At 31.3% G+C, this 12,050-nt stretch overlaps 2 protein-coding genes across 2 annotated transcripts; one reads left to right on the plus strand and one right to left on the minus strand.

Moving 5' to 3' along the window:
• Positions 1-663: 663 nt before the first annotated feature.
• On the plus strand, positions 664-10,367 carry LOC113400483 (uncharacterized protein). Its single transcript, XM_026640059.2, has 5 exons — positions 664-1,189; positions 6,652-7,210; positions 7,693-8,208; positions 8,291-8,505; positions 10,001-10,367. Exons 1-5 carry the CDS (start codon positions 803-805, stop codon positions 10,214-10,216), a joined length of 1,893 nt encoding a protein of 630 aa, XP_026495844.2. The 5' UTR covers positions 664-802; the 3' UTR covers positions 10,217-10,367.
• On the minus strand, positions 1,196-5,868 carry LOC113400484 (carboxypeptidase B-like). Its single transcript, XM_026640060.2, has 9 exons — positions 5,683-5,868; positions 4,155-4,418; positions 3,667-3,858; positions 2,916-3,049; positions 2,610-2,770; positions 2,396-2,527; positions 2,092-2,188; positions 1,689-1,835; positions 1,196-1,567 (listed from the first exon to the last, which is right to left on the minus strand). The coding sequence occupies exons 1-9, from the start codon at positions 5,771-5,773 to the stop codon at positions 1,328-1,330; spliced, it is 1,458 nt and encodes a 485-aa protein (XP_026495845.2). The 5' UTR covers positions 5,774-5,868; the 3' UTR covers positions 1,196-1,327.
• Positions 10,368-12,050: the final 1,683 nt, after the last annotated feature.

Raw genomic sequence — 12,050 nt, forward strand, 5'->3', positions numbered from 1 at the left:
GATAAAAAAGCGTGGAGCTAATACTTATTGACTTCCAGGCAGGATGTATGTTTCATTTAAATTTTCGTCGTTTTAGAACAATACTATCTTGCACTATATTAGTGTATGTTTCACCAGAAGATAATTAAATTTGATACACAAATTGTATCTTATTGTATTAATTAGTGTACATTAATTTATCTTAGTCATTATTATTTCATTCTAATGTATTTATACATTATGTATACTATGCTATGTACACACCTATATTTCTTACCGTTGTTTTTTTATGCTTAAGGTTGTCTGAAGGAAATTGCTATTTTAGCAATAAAGCCGAATATCTCGTGCATCTTTCTTGAATGTGATTTATGTATATGTTTATTGGTGTACAAGAAAGAGTAATCTGATTTGATTTATTTTTTGTGCTTTGAAAATTATTGTGAATTAATTATTAAATGCAGGAAAAATGTATGAAGAAGTATAATTTTTTAAAGTATTAAGCATACCGTGCTAATTCGTAGTGATTTTAGTCTCTTTTATTTTATAACTGTGTGTAGTATTTTGTCTCATATGTAAATAGATATGTAAAATGCACTTAGAATATAATATGTAATTTAGGTAAATAGTTAAATATATATTATCTATGCGTCTGACAGAAGAAACAGATTGTAGATAAAGTTTGAATAATGGAATGGTTGCTTAGCAACGTATCATTTAGATTGAATAATAACAACTTAAATTAAATTGAAATAATTTAGAACTCAATTGTTAATAAATTAAAAATTAATAGTCTGCAACTAATTATCTTTACTAAGATAGTGTTATGGCAGAATCAGATATGCATACTCATGAGTTAATTTGTAACGATAACAGTACAAAAGAGTTTTTGTTACACGAGAAAACTTGCGAAGCATATAAGGATAGTGACGAAGAGATTAAAATGATATTTAAGGAAATTAAAAAGCTCTCGGTTTCTAAAAATAAAGATACAGAAATAGGCGAGGATGTTGATGATGTGGACTTAATTTTAAAAAGAGCGGAGGATATTGCCAATGAGACTGAAAATATTTTAAAAAGTAGCCCCGTAGCGACGGTTGTGAATGGTATTCGTCCATATATCGATTCCGGTAACATACCACAAATAAAAGTTACTAAGCCCAGTGATAAAGAAATTCGCATAGGAGAGTATAAAACACTATTTAATGAAAAGGTAAGATTGTCAAAAAATCTATATTAAAATACTTAAGTACATTTTTTAAATAATAAATTAATGTTTTACAACACGTTATCAAACATGATATCACATCTTATGTTAAAATAAATACATCCATAGGATTAAATGTAATATTTAGAGCTTATGAATTTGACTGGCAAGTACTCTGACTCCAGCCAGGGACTCTCTGGCAACAGGCTCAATGAAGGATGTAGGCAAGATGAAACCGTATCGTCCTGTGTCACTTAGTTCAATTGTAAATGCATATTTTATTCCTTGTGCCTTAGCCCAATCATCAGAGCCCCCCGATGCAGGGTAGAGAAGTCCACTTGATGAACCTACTGAGTATTTTGACCCTCCTGTATTTTCAATAGCCTGAAAAAAGTTATTTGTGGGTTTAAATAACATTTAAATTAATCCATATTATTTTCATAACATTTAAAAGAGTGACATAGTAGTATGTCATTATAATACTTTGCATTATTGATTTACTTACTGCGGCTATGCTTTTTCCTACAATGTCTAAGTCTTTGTGATCTGGGGGGACAGCAGTGTCATAGCCCCATGGATAAAGTAGATATTGTCCATAACTGTGGTATGTCAAATAAGCTGAGAAATTGGCAGCACTGTTTTTGATGAATTCCTAAAAAAATACTGTTGTTATTTGTTGTTTGTTATTGTAAATTAATTGTTGTTGTAAGTTCTCAGAATAATATTCTTAATATTTACAATGTGGTATTTCTTTTAATATTCTCGCTTCTCTAAATAACAAATATACTTTCAAAGTGATTCATATATATAACACTTTTTTGTTTGTTTATTATTCATAATTTATTCCAAATGTGTGCTTGTTTGTGAGAAGAGTTTTTTACATATTTAAATATATTTTTTATACTTACTGAGACAGCTTTGGATTCAGGTTCTGAGAAAGCTCTGGCACCCCGATAAATATCACTGCAAGGATTACTAGATGCCCCTTTTCCGCCCCAGCGATAACTAGAAATTGACAAATAATTATAAAAACATCCACACCTTAAATTATACTCCCTGTCATTTGCATCTCATAAAAGGAATAAAATAAAAAATAAATTGTAATGGCTAATATAATCCGAATTTTATATCAAAAAATATAACTGTCATACAATTGGGTTTTAAGTTATTAATAAAATTCTAATTTTGAATAATCCAATATATATTTTTTACCCGAAGTTTCTGTTGAGGTCAGCACCGACACATGCCCTTGTTCCTATAGTTGGTTTTCTATTTTTCCGCCATAAGCGATCTTTAACATGCGTGTATTCATATCCATCTGGGTTGACGACCGGAAGTATATACCTGAATATCAATAATTGTTAGGAATATATGTATTAGGTGGGGGTTTTATATATCTATGTGTATTTGCAAGTTAATAGTTTACCAATCAATGTTTTTAATGTCATCGGATTCTTCATCAAAGTTCTCAGCAATTTGATTAATTAAATACGTGACGGTCGCTGGACTTATCCATTCACGCGCGTGTATCCCTCCATCAATAAACACCGCTTTGTTAGTCGGTTTCCCATCAGATATACGCAACACCTTAAAATAAAAGACAGGTAAAATATTTTTTATAAACATTATAACTTATAAGCATAAGTTATATATTGTTATAACTTATAAGCGTAAGTTTACTACTGGAAATATTTAGTTATTCTATGTGCGTTTCAGGATATGTTACACAAACCTTAAGATCTCTTCCTTCATAAGACTTCCCGATAGTATTAACGCTAATAATTTTTGGGTATGTTTTAGCTAGGTAGTCCATAAAACCATGAATATCTTCGAGCCTATGATATTGTTTCCACGTCATACGATGACCTGATAAAAAATAATTTGTTATAAAATATATAGTCAGAAGTTGGAATGAGAACATTTTTATTAGGAAAACATTTTATTAAGACATTTTTGAAACTCGTTTAGTAAATATTTAAAGAATTGACATTATTTAGTATTAAATTACTTTCATGATTACATTACGCCTTCAACATTGAGGTTTAGTTTAGTATTATTCACAATCCGGTCAATGTACTGCTTTATGAATCACGGATTTTTGGTACCATTACATAAACAAAACGTATAAAAACGTTAGTCACACAACAAAGTCACAGTTCAATTTGAAATGAACATGCGACGATTCCTTTACCCTAAGAAGACAACAAATTTTGTAAACCCAACACAAGTTAAAACATAAACGTGCAATTTATCTAATGCCTAAACAACAACGAACCCCAATTCGCATACGGCCAATACTCCATGGGCATTTTTACGGAATTGTAACCCATGTAGGCACTTATCAAACCTAACCGTAGCTGGCTGGCCCTGTAACGCCAAAAATTGTAAGTTCTTGCTGTAACAAAATGACATCAACCCTTGGAATATTGTTGTGGGTTCTATACGCAAGGCTATTGAATGAATACTTATTTTAAATAACAAACCTCGTCTGTCCTGAAGCTCGATTTCATTCTCATCGAGTGGTGGATTTTCTTCGTTTATTCTCTTTTGTAAATCGTCAATTACTATATGAAATGTAATGTTTTCTCTTTTCATGATTCTTGTTACATTTTGTAAAGCATTTGATTTTACGAAAACGTCCAAATAGGTCTGGTTACCGGCCCAAGTAGATATAACTGTATGTATAGATATAATAACCATTATTTATTATAAATTGTTGATTGTGTTGATGATGTTTAATGTTTAAAAAAAAACATTAAGCAGTAACGATAGATTTTGAGTTTAAGGATTTTGAACAAAATACTATAATTATAAAAAAAAAAATTCAGTCATTATTGACCTCTGCATTTCACTGACACCTGCATTTCAGTGATAATATTAAAAGTTTTATAATTTTTGAGTTCAAGAAGAATTTTTTTATTGTCAAGTCTTTAATATTGTTTTAGAATAAAATACAAAAAAAAATTTTCACGGTTTCTACGACGCAGTCTTCCTAGAGTTGCTCGAACACCAGTTTTCTCCGTAGAAACTTTCCACACCTGTGCGCCCGAATAGTCTACTTTAGTATCGGCGACCTCAGCCGCTTTCGCAAGTATTGCAATTTCTTCTTCAATTTCATCTCCAAATTCAACCGGAGTTCTTTCTTTAAAATCGGTATTTGATGGTACTTCTGTTGAGATCTCTGTAATTTCCGGTTCGTCTTGTGGCTGTTTCACTGAACCACGCTTTGGCCAATCTAAAATTATTTCGGTTATTTTTTTTTATTAAAGAAATACCTATTTTTATTATGTATAAGTGCTATCATAATATTCGATTGTGTGTTAGCTATGTAATGTTCAGCCTTGTAATAAACGTGAGTAATTATCATTATTATTGTTATTTACCATAATATGGTCCTACTGGTGCGTTGTCCTTTGTTTATTTGTATAAGAGGACGTGCGCTCTGAATTCCGAATACATAAATTTTAACGATAGAAATCTAACTATTGTTCTAACTAATGTTTTACACAATTAATTACAATTGTGTGTAAAGGCAAAAAAAAGCAACAAATATTTATTATTTTAATTTATATACGTTATGGTCTCATGGTTATAAAGTAGTATTATTTTAAATCTATCTTATCAGAAGAATGCATAGAATTATAAGAAACCCTGGGTCGTCATTTGATTGATTTATAGCCTACGGTAAGTTCGCTCGGTTGGTGTTATAGTTTCGACCATACGCATTTTTAAAAGGAATACACATGACGCATTTTTAAAAGGAATACGTTGATTAGAATGCGGTCCCTGTACATCGGTGACACTTTAAATTTACTTTCTCTGCTCGAGCCCTGTTTTCATTGCTACATATTTGCTGTTGGAAGAATAACTCACTTAAATGATGGTTAACAATTTGATTTGTTTTATAAATAATAAAAATATATATATAATAAAAAATAAATAAGGCTTCAAAATCCAGCTGCAAATACTATACAATAAATAACATTTCTTAAATTTATAATTTGCTAATGACGAAGAGTATAGACATTTATACATTATTGATTGCTATTGTATTGTGTTTCTCGATTTGTTTAGCGCTTTTCCGCAAGTCTAAATCTATGATTTTGCTCACGCAGTGTCGAAGGTGACTATATGTCATGTATCCAAATTTTCTTTGTGTCCGGTATCTTTTATTATACGATCTATGAATGCGAATAAAGGGTAATGTTCTAACTTTTTACTGTTCTCTACAATTTGTTTTCGAAGTTAACAAATAATCATTAATTACTAATATATTTTAACACCAATATATAAAAATAATTTAATACAAAATTATATTTTTTTAATAGTTATATATTGTAATGTTACCATTCGTTTATAATTATTATATATATGGTCTTAGTTAAAATCACAACAAATATAAAAATCTTTAAGCGCGAGATAGTGTTTTTAAATCATACGATATGTAGAGATGTATTTATCACAATGATATTAGATAAACTTATAAATAAATATATTACCTTTTCCCGGTTCAAGTTCATTTATAAGCGGCGTGCAGAACGTCAGTGTGGTGACAGCTAGAAGCACAACCGTCCACAACCACATCTTCATGGTTACTGATGTCGACCGTTAGTGACCCACGCATAAAACAAACCGCATCTATGCACTACACGATCTGCTCGCAACTCCAAGCCACTTTTAAAAGCTCTTATTCATATATACACAATGTAAATAAATCAATAACTTCATGCAGAAAATCGAAAATATTTAAAATACAAAAACAAGCAAGGCTAAGAAAAGAGGTATTTGACAAATATTTAACAATACCTAAAGCCTATTCGTTGCCAATACCTTGCTAGCTACACATTATATAATATATAATCACACCTTTCCGCCGTCTAATTTTTTAAAGTGTTTTCCTATAAGTCAATGTTAGGTAAAACCTGTGTAAACCAGTTGTTATCCGAAAGATTTTGTGTTGAGTCGATTTGTGGTATTTAGCTTCTATTTCAGTTTATATTTGGCAACTATTGTTAATAGAGCGAAGTACTATTTATAAGTAATTATATGAACAAATGAGTTGCGATTTGAAAAATAATAATATATTAAGTAACAGATTAGGGTCAGAGAATGTTGTCCAGTATTTGAATAGTTAATGTCACCAAGGCAGTTATATTTATTTTGGAACCAGTATGACAACCTGCTTGTAGCAGAGGCGCCATGCCCGGTCATTGCCTCTAAGTTGCAGTTATTTAATAATAAAGACAAACTGTGTTTACTGTAAACAAGTTTTCTTCGCTTAGTACATTTTATAGCGATTAGTTACGTAGCTTCATTTACAGTTACTTTAATTGTGAAGTCTTTAATGTCCGATAATTCCGATTTGTTTCCTGAAGTCATTGACATTTATAAAAATGAAAATCGTTCAACTAGAAATATTGCCTGGTATTATAAATAAATATGTGCTTATCTTAATAAAACGTTTTTAGAATTACCAAAGTACAAAGCAGGGTAATAAGGAGGTAAACGAAATTCGACGTAAGCCTAAGCTGAGGCCTTTCTCTGCTGGCGTCATCGATTCAAAGAAAAAAGAGGCGGCGAAAGTAGCGAAATTTACAACGAATACACCGAAAAAAAACACGAATTGTAAACACGAATCCTTAGTAGAAGAATTAAAGGACACAAATGAAAGAATTAAAAGTTTAGAGTTACTTAATGTACAACTAACAGATGACAATAAAATATTACGTAAGAAATTAGACCAGGTGAATGAAGAGAAATATGTAGCTTCATTAAAAGTTGCTGAATGCGAAAAATTTGTTCATCGATTATCAAGAGAATACGAAAATAGAAATTCAGAACTTCAGAATTGTAAGCGAAATGAGACAAATTTAATGAGTGAACTAAATAAAGAAAGGAATGAAAGAAAAAACATAGCAATACAGCGTGATAAAGATGCACATACTATTCAAGATCTTCAAAGACAAGTGAAGGAGATGGAAATGATATTGAAAAGAAAACATCCCGATTCAGTCTCGGCTTTGATAGGTAGAGTTATCATTTTGTGCCCATTTTAATAGTTGTAAATTGAGAGTAAAAGAAATTCTTGGTGCTAATTGGTAAACCAGTATACGAGTAAATAACTTGTCACTTTTCATTTTCTTTTCGAAATGTTTACCTTAGCATTACATTGCCTGTAAATTTCCCACTGCTGGGCTAAGGCATCCTCTCCTTTTGAGGAGACGCTTTGGAGCATATTCTACCACGCTGCTCCAATGCGGGTTGGTGGAATACACATGTGGCAGAATTTCTTTGAAATTAGACACATGCAGGTTTCCTTACGATGTTTTCCTTCACCGCCGAGCACGGGATGAACTATAAACACAAATTAAGCACATGAAAATTCAGTGGTGCTTGCCTGGGTTTGAACCCGATATCATCGGTTACGATGCACGCGTACTAACCACTGGGCCATCTCGGCCCTTTGTAAAAGACCTTACCTATTAATCAATTTTAATTAATGTATTTAGTTGCTTCAAAAACATCGTCGATTGAAGATAATAAGAAGAAATTATTGGAAGAACGTATTTCAAGATTAGAACAGGAACTTAAAGACAAGGAGAATCATTTTCAGAGCATTCTATTAACTTTACAAGAAAAATTTGGGGACATGAAGCAAAAATATGAAAGTCACATCATAGATGTAGAACGGCAGCTGATGGAAGATCGTAAAGTGAATAATGACTTAAAGATAAAAATAAATAAAAATAATTTAACTGATGCCGCCATTCAAACTATACCTCGATTTCAACACACGGTCGCTACGCAAACATTCATTAAATCAGATCGAGCTGCTTCAGCAGTGAGCCGATTAACACAAAATTCTGCACTAATATTTAATAAATTAAAAGAGGATAGTTATTTGGTAGCTACAATAAAGGGCCTTCAAGCTGAACTGACTGTCAAACAACGAACTATTTCTAAGATTAATCGAGAAACAGAAGAGCTTAAAAAGAATTTACGGAATTCACAAAAGGAAAGAGAAGGTGATATATTTATTTGAAATTAAAATTCTAATTTTCTTTATTAAATTTGTGTTACATTTTATGGTTAATATATTTGTTACAGTTTTAATGAACTTGAACCCACAAAAGAAAATAGTTTGTAAGCCAGCGAAGTCAGCAGAAAATATATTGGCAAGAGTGAACAGTGAAATGGAAACGGAATTAGGTGAGATTAGGAAGCAGAAAGAAAACTTAATGCAAGAAAGAGCGGGATTATTTGCATCGCTTAAACGCACAAATGAAGATTTGATATTGCTGAAAAAGAAGAGGATTCAAGATGTGAGTTTTCATCATGTATTTAACGTACAAAAAACATTGATTGGTTTTGGTTGTATTTTATTGTTCAATATTTTTTTATTTCGATTAGAACTCAGTAGTTTGAATTTACGTGAAGCATTTAGACGTAGTATGACTAATGTAGATACAATAAGGCTAGGCTTACAAAAACATTAATGAACCAATATCGTAATGTCTAGTAAGCTAGTTGTACATAAAATACTCGACATTTTGTTTTCGTTGGTTCGTTCGTATATCGGTAATTTATACAAGAAAAGAAAATTGAGAATAGAAAAAAAAATGTTTTTAATTACTGGTAACACTATATAATTATATTTTCAATTATAGTACATTTTAGGAACCAAGATTGATTGAAAATAAATAATTGCTAGCATTATTTATAAACCTTATTTTATTCCTATACTTACGTACTTATAGTGCGTATAGTGAAGTGCGAGAGGTATAATTTGGAAAATAACTTCAGACTTGATATTATTGTATGAGCGGAATTCTAAGAAACTCATAAATAGAGTTGTCTTAATGTAAATTTTCTAGTGTCTACGTGATTTGTCACTATTAATTTTTCGTATAACATAATGAAACCTGCATGGCTCTATACTCTATTCCAACCATAATAGGAAAAATGCCAAATAAATAACATTTGAAAGCATATTGACGCGAGATACCATTGGTCGAGAGTTTGATTAATCTATGATATTCACTATGGATTTGCGAAAATATGGCGTTTTGAACGTCGACGAAACTCTTATAGGAATTTTGGAAGTAAAATAAAAGTGAAAATAAGTGTTTAAGGGCTGTAAATAGTAATAATAGTGTTGTATTGCATAACATCAATGTAGCTGAGTTGAGTTATCAAATGGAATGAAATACGTAATTTTAAGGTTTGTTTATCCTTTTTCCTACTTCCATTGGAATAGGCTATAGACGATTTCCGGTCACATAAGAATATGTTTAGTGAAGCAGCATCGTACTCGCAGTGGAAGACCTTTAGATAGTTGTGATGTTGAGGGATAGAACTTTTGTTAAACAATGATTTACGAATATATAATATATATACTTTTCATACTAAAATGAAGGTCCAAATTAAATTTTGAAATTTTTATGTGATTTTCGACAGACTGTGTTTCAGTATAAAATGGTCGTATATATAGTAAAAAAAGGCATTTCGAGGCGAAGTTCCAAGTTATCATAATTGTTTTTTGATTCGTTAAAAAAGATATTTTTTTTTATAATTTCAAATTTATTGTCCGTGCCACATATACAGTGTTTTTTGTTTTATTTCGCAACGTGTTATGGTATATGTACGTTGTACATCTAATAATTATATAATTACGTAAATGTTATTCTTATTAATAATTAGTTTGCATCTTTCGCCAATGTTCTTTAATTATGTTGTTTTTCCGGCCATTTTGCTATTATGATATAGCATTACTCGTTTAAGAAAATAGAATTTACTGCTGTATTTTTAATTTCCCAGCTCCATACTCTCCAATTGGCACATGAAAAGGAACTGATGCAGATGAATATGCAATTGTATCCGTTGCAAGAAGAAATAAAGCTACTCAATCGAACTGTTGAAATACTCCAGGAACGAGTGAGGGCCGCTGAAGATAAAGTGCTTAGGTATCAAAGTGACAGAGGCGACCCTCAGGCCGGTGGAGATAACCCGCTGAGTAAGAGTAATAATCGTTGATCGTTTTGATTTGTGTGTGAAAATTTACGGTATGGATTTTGTTTTTGGTTCGTGCTTTCTAAATTTTTTTCCCAAACATGAAACCGATGCAGGCTGATAGTTTGTAATATATTATTAGCGAATTTATGAAGCTAGTTATATGCACGTCTGCTCCGTATTAAGCACGACAAGCGTCTTAGTGCAAGCACTGATCTGGAGATTTGACCCCCCCCCCCCAAAAAAAAAAAACTTAAGAGAATTTTTGGGTCGCCTTACTGATGGTCTCAGGCTTGACTATTATCGGCGAGGTGCAATTTAATGTACCCTGGGTTAAGACGGACCTGAAGCACGTTTCCATTTAGCTGGAATGTTGACCGTTAGCAGAGATTGTATATTTTAGCTAAAATTTTAATGCATTATTAATGAATGTTGGGGCAATAACATATGGTATAATTCTAAGTTCAGCACGCACACACAGCATGGACACAGTGTAATACTTCGTGTACAATAAGCGCGAGCGTCACTCACTCAGACTAATGCAGGCTGCTAATAAAATTTAACGTGGAAGCGCACCTTCGTGATTTAATAGATCTATATAAGAATGACGACAGTTTTATACTAAGTATAACGACATTAGTAATAAATAAATTATCGCCCAGAATAATTCGGTTCATTTTGTAATTAATTATTTTATGGTTTAGATATGTTACCATAGAGGTAAGGTTTGTTTAGGTAATTATTATTAACCGGCATATTATATTATATTTGGTAATGGTTTTATCATTAATTTTAGCCTATGGTTATAAGCATGAGTAATACATGATATTTACCTATATCTCGTGTGACATATGCATATTATTATAGCGAATAATATCGAGACAGCGTTATGTTTAATAAAAAATGTGCTCCTCGTGGGATGGATTCTCCTGGCCTTATTTTGATCCCTCTAAACATCGAAATTGATGGTAGAATAATTAATATAATAGTATTTCGTTAATTAAAAAATATATTTTTATAATAATTTATGCTATATAAGAAATGATGTATAGAGTATATGCTATATGCGTCATGAGAGGAGGCATGACGACATACGTGAGCGTCATGCTGTTTGCAGTCACGGCATAGAGTACCTGCTACCCAGGTACCTCCAATAGAATTTTTACATAAAAACGTAGAAATAATGTGATTTCGGTACCTATATCTTGTGAAGTGAACTTGTGTAAAATATATATTTTACATAAGTTCACTTTAAATTAATTGTTATACTTAAACAATGTTTCTGAATATTTGACGCATACATTCAAATTATTCTAAACTTAAATTGACGTCTAATTTCGCACTTTTAAACCACTAGTTTCATGAGCTATGCTATAAATATTTTTATTTCCTTTCGTATGATAAAAAATGTATTTATATCGATGGGAAGATGTTAACCCATTAAAAGTGCTTGTAATGATTTCAATTTATAATAAGTATAATATTGGGTTATTTTTTTAATGTTAATTTTTTTAATAATAAGGCAAAGCCATAAATAAATATTAACGTCAGCGTGAAGATATTTCTTCTAGTGATATATAAATATAATTGATCTGTTTCTAATAATCCTCGACTGTTTTATGCATGTCATTATAAGAATACTTACTGACCTACGTGATAGTTTTTACATTATGCCTGTAAAGTGCCTCAATGATTTAATGGCTAACTCATAAGGCTGCAAATCACGGGCTTGAGTTCAAATTGGCTAAACTCAATTGAGAATGAATATCGTGGCTAAAATTGGCCACTGATAGGCATTATAAGTATGTTATGATTCATGGGAATATTAGAAATTTTATATGACCTTGGGAATTTATAT

The sequence above is a fragment of the Vanessa tameamea genome, chromosome 17, assembly GCF_037043105.1.
Source record: "Vanessa tameamea isolate UH-Manoa-2023 chromosome 17, ilVanTame1 primary haplotype, whole genome shotgun sequence".
Taxonomy (NCBI): Eukaryota; Metazoa; Arthropoda; class Insecta; order Lepidoptera; family Nymphalidae; genus Vanessa; species Vanessa tameamea.

What these genes read in the sequence shown, in the direction of transcription:
- LOC113400484 (XM_026640060.2), bottom strand. Translation starts at nt 5,773, where the DNA reads ATGAAGATGTGGTTGTGGACGGTTGTGCTTCTAGCTGTCACCACACTG. An exon ending in GACCTCAACAGAAACTTCGG is followed by an intron (nt 2,189 to 2,395) that starts GTAAAAAATATA and finishes GTCAATTTCTAG; the next exon opens with TTATCGCTGGGGCGGAAAAG. An exon ending in TAGGAAAAAGCATAGCCGCA is followed by an intron (nt 1,568 to 1,688) that starts GTAAGTAAATCA and finishes AACTTTTTTCAG; the next exon opens with GCTATTGAAAATACAGGAGG.
- LOC113400483 (XM_026640059.2), top strand. Translation starts at nt 803, where the DNA reads ATGGCAGAATCAGATATGCATACTCATGAGTTAATTTGTAACGATAAC. An exon ending in AAACACTATTTAATGAAAAG is followed by an intron (nt 1,190 to 6,651) that starts GTAAGATTGTCA and finishes AAACGTTTTTAG; the next exon opens with AATTACCAAAGTACAAAGCA. An exon ending in TTCACAAAAGGAAAGAGAAG is followed by an intron (nt 8,209 to 8,290) that starts GTGATATATTTA and finishes TATTTGTTACAG; the next exon opens with TTTTAATGAACTTGAACCCA.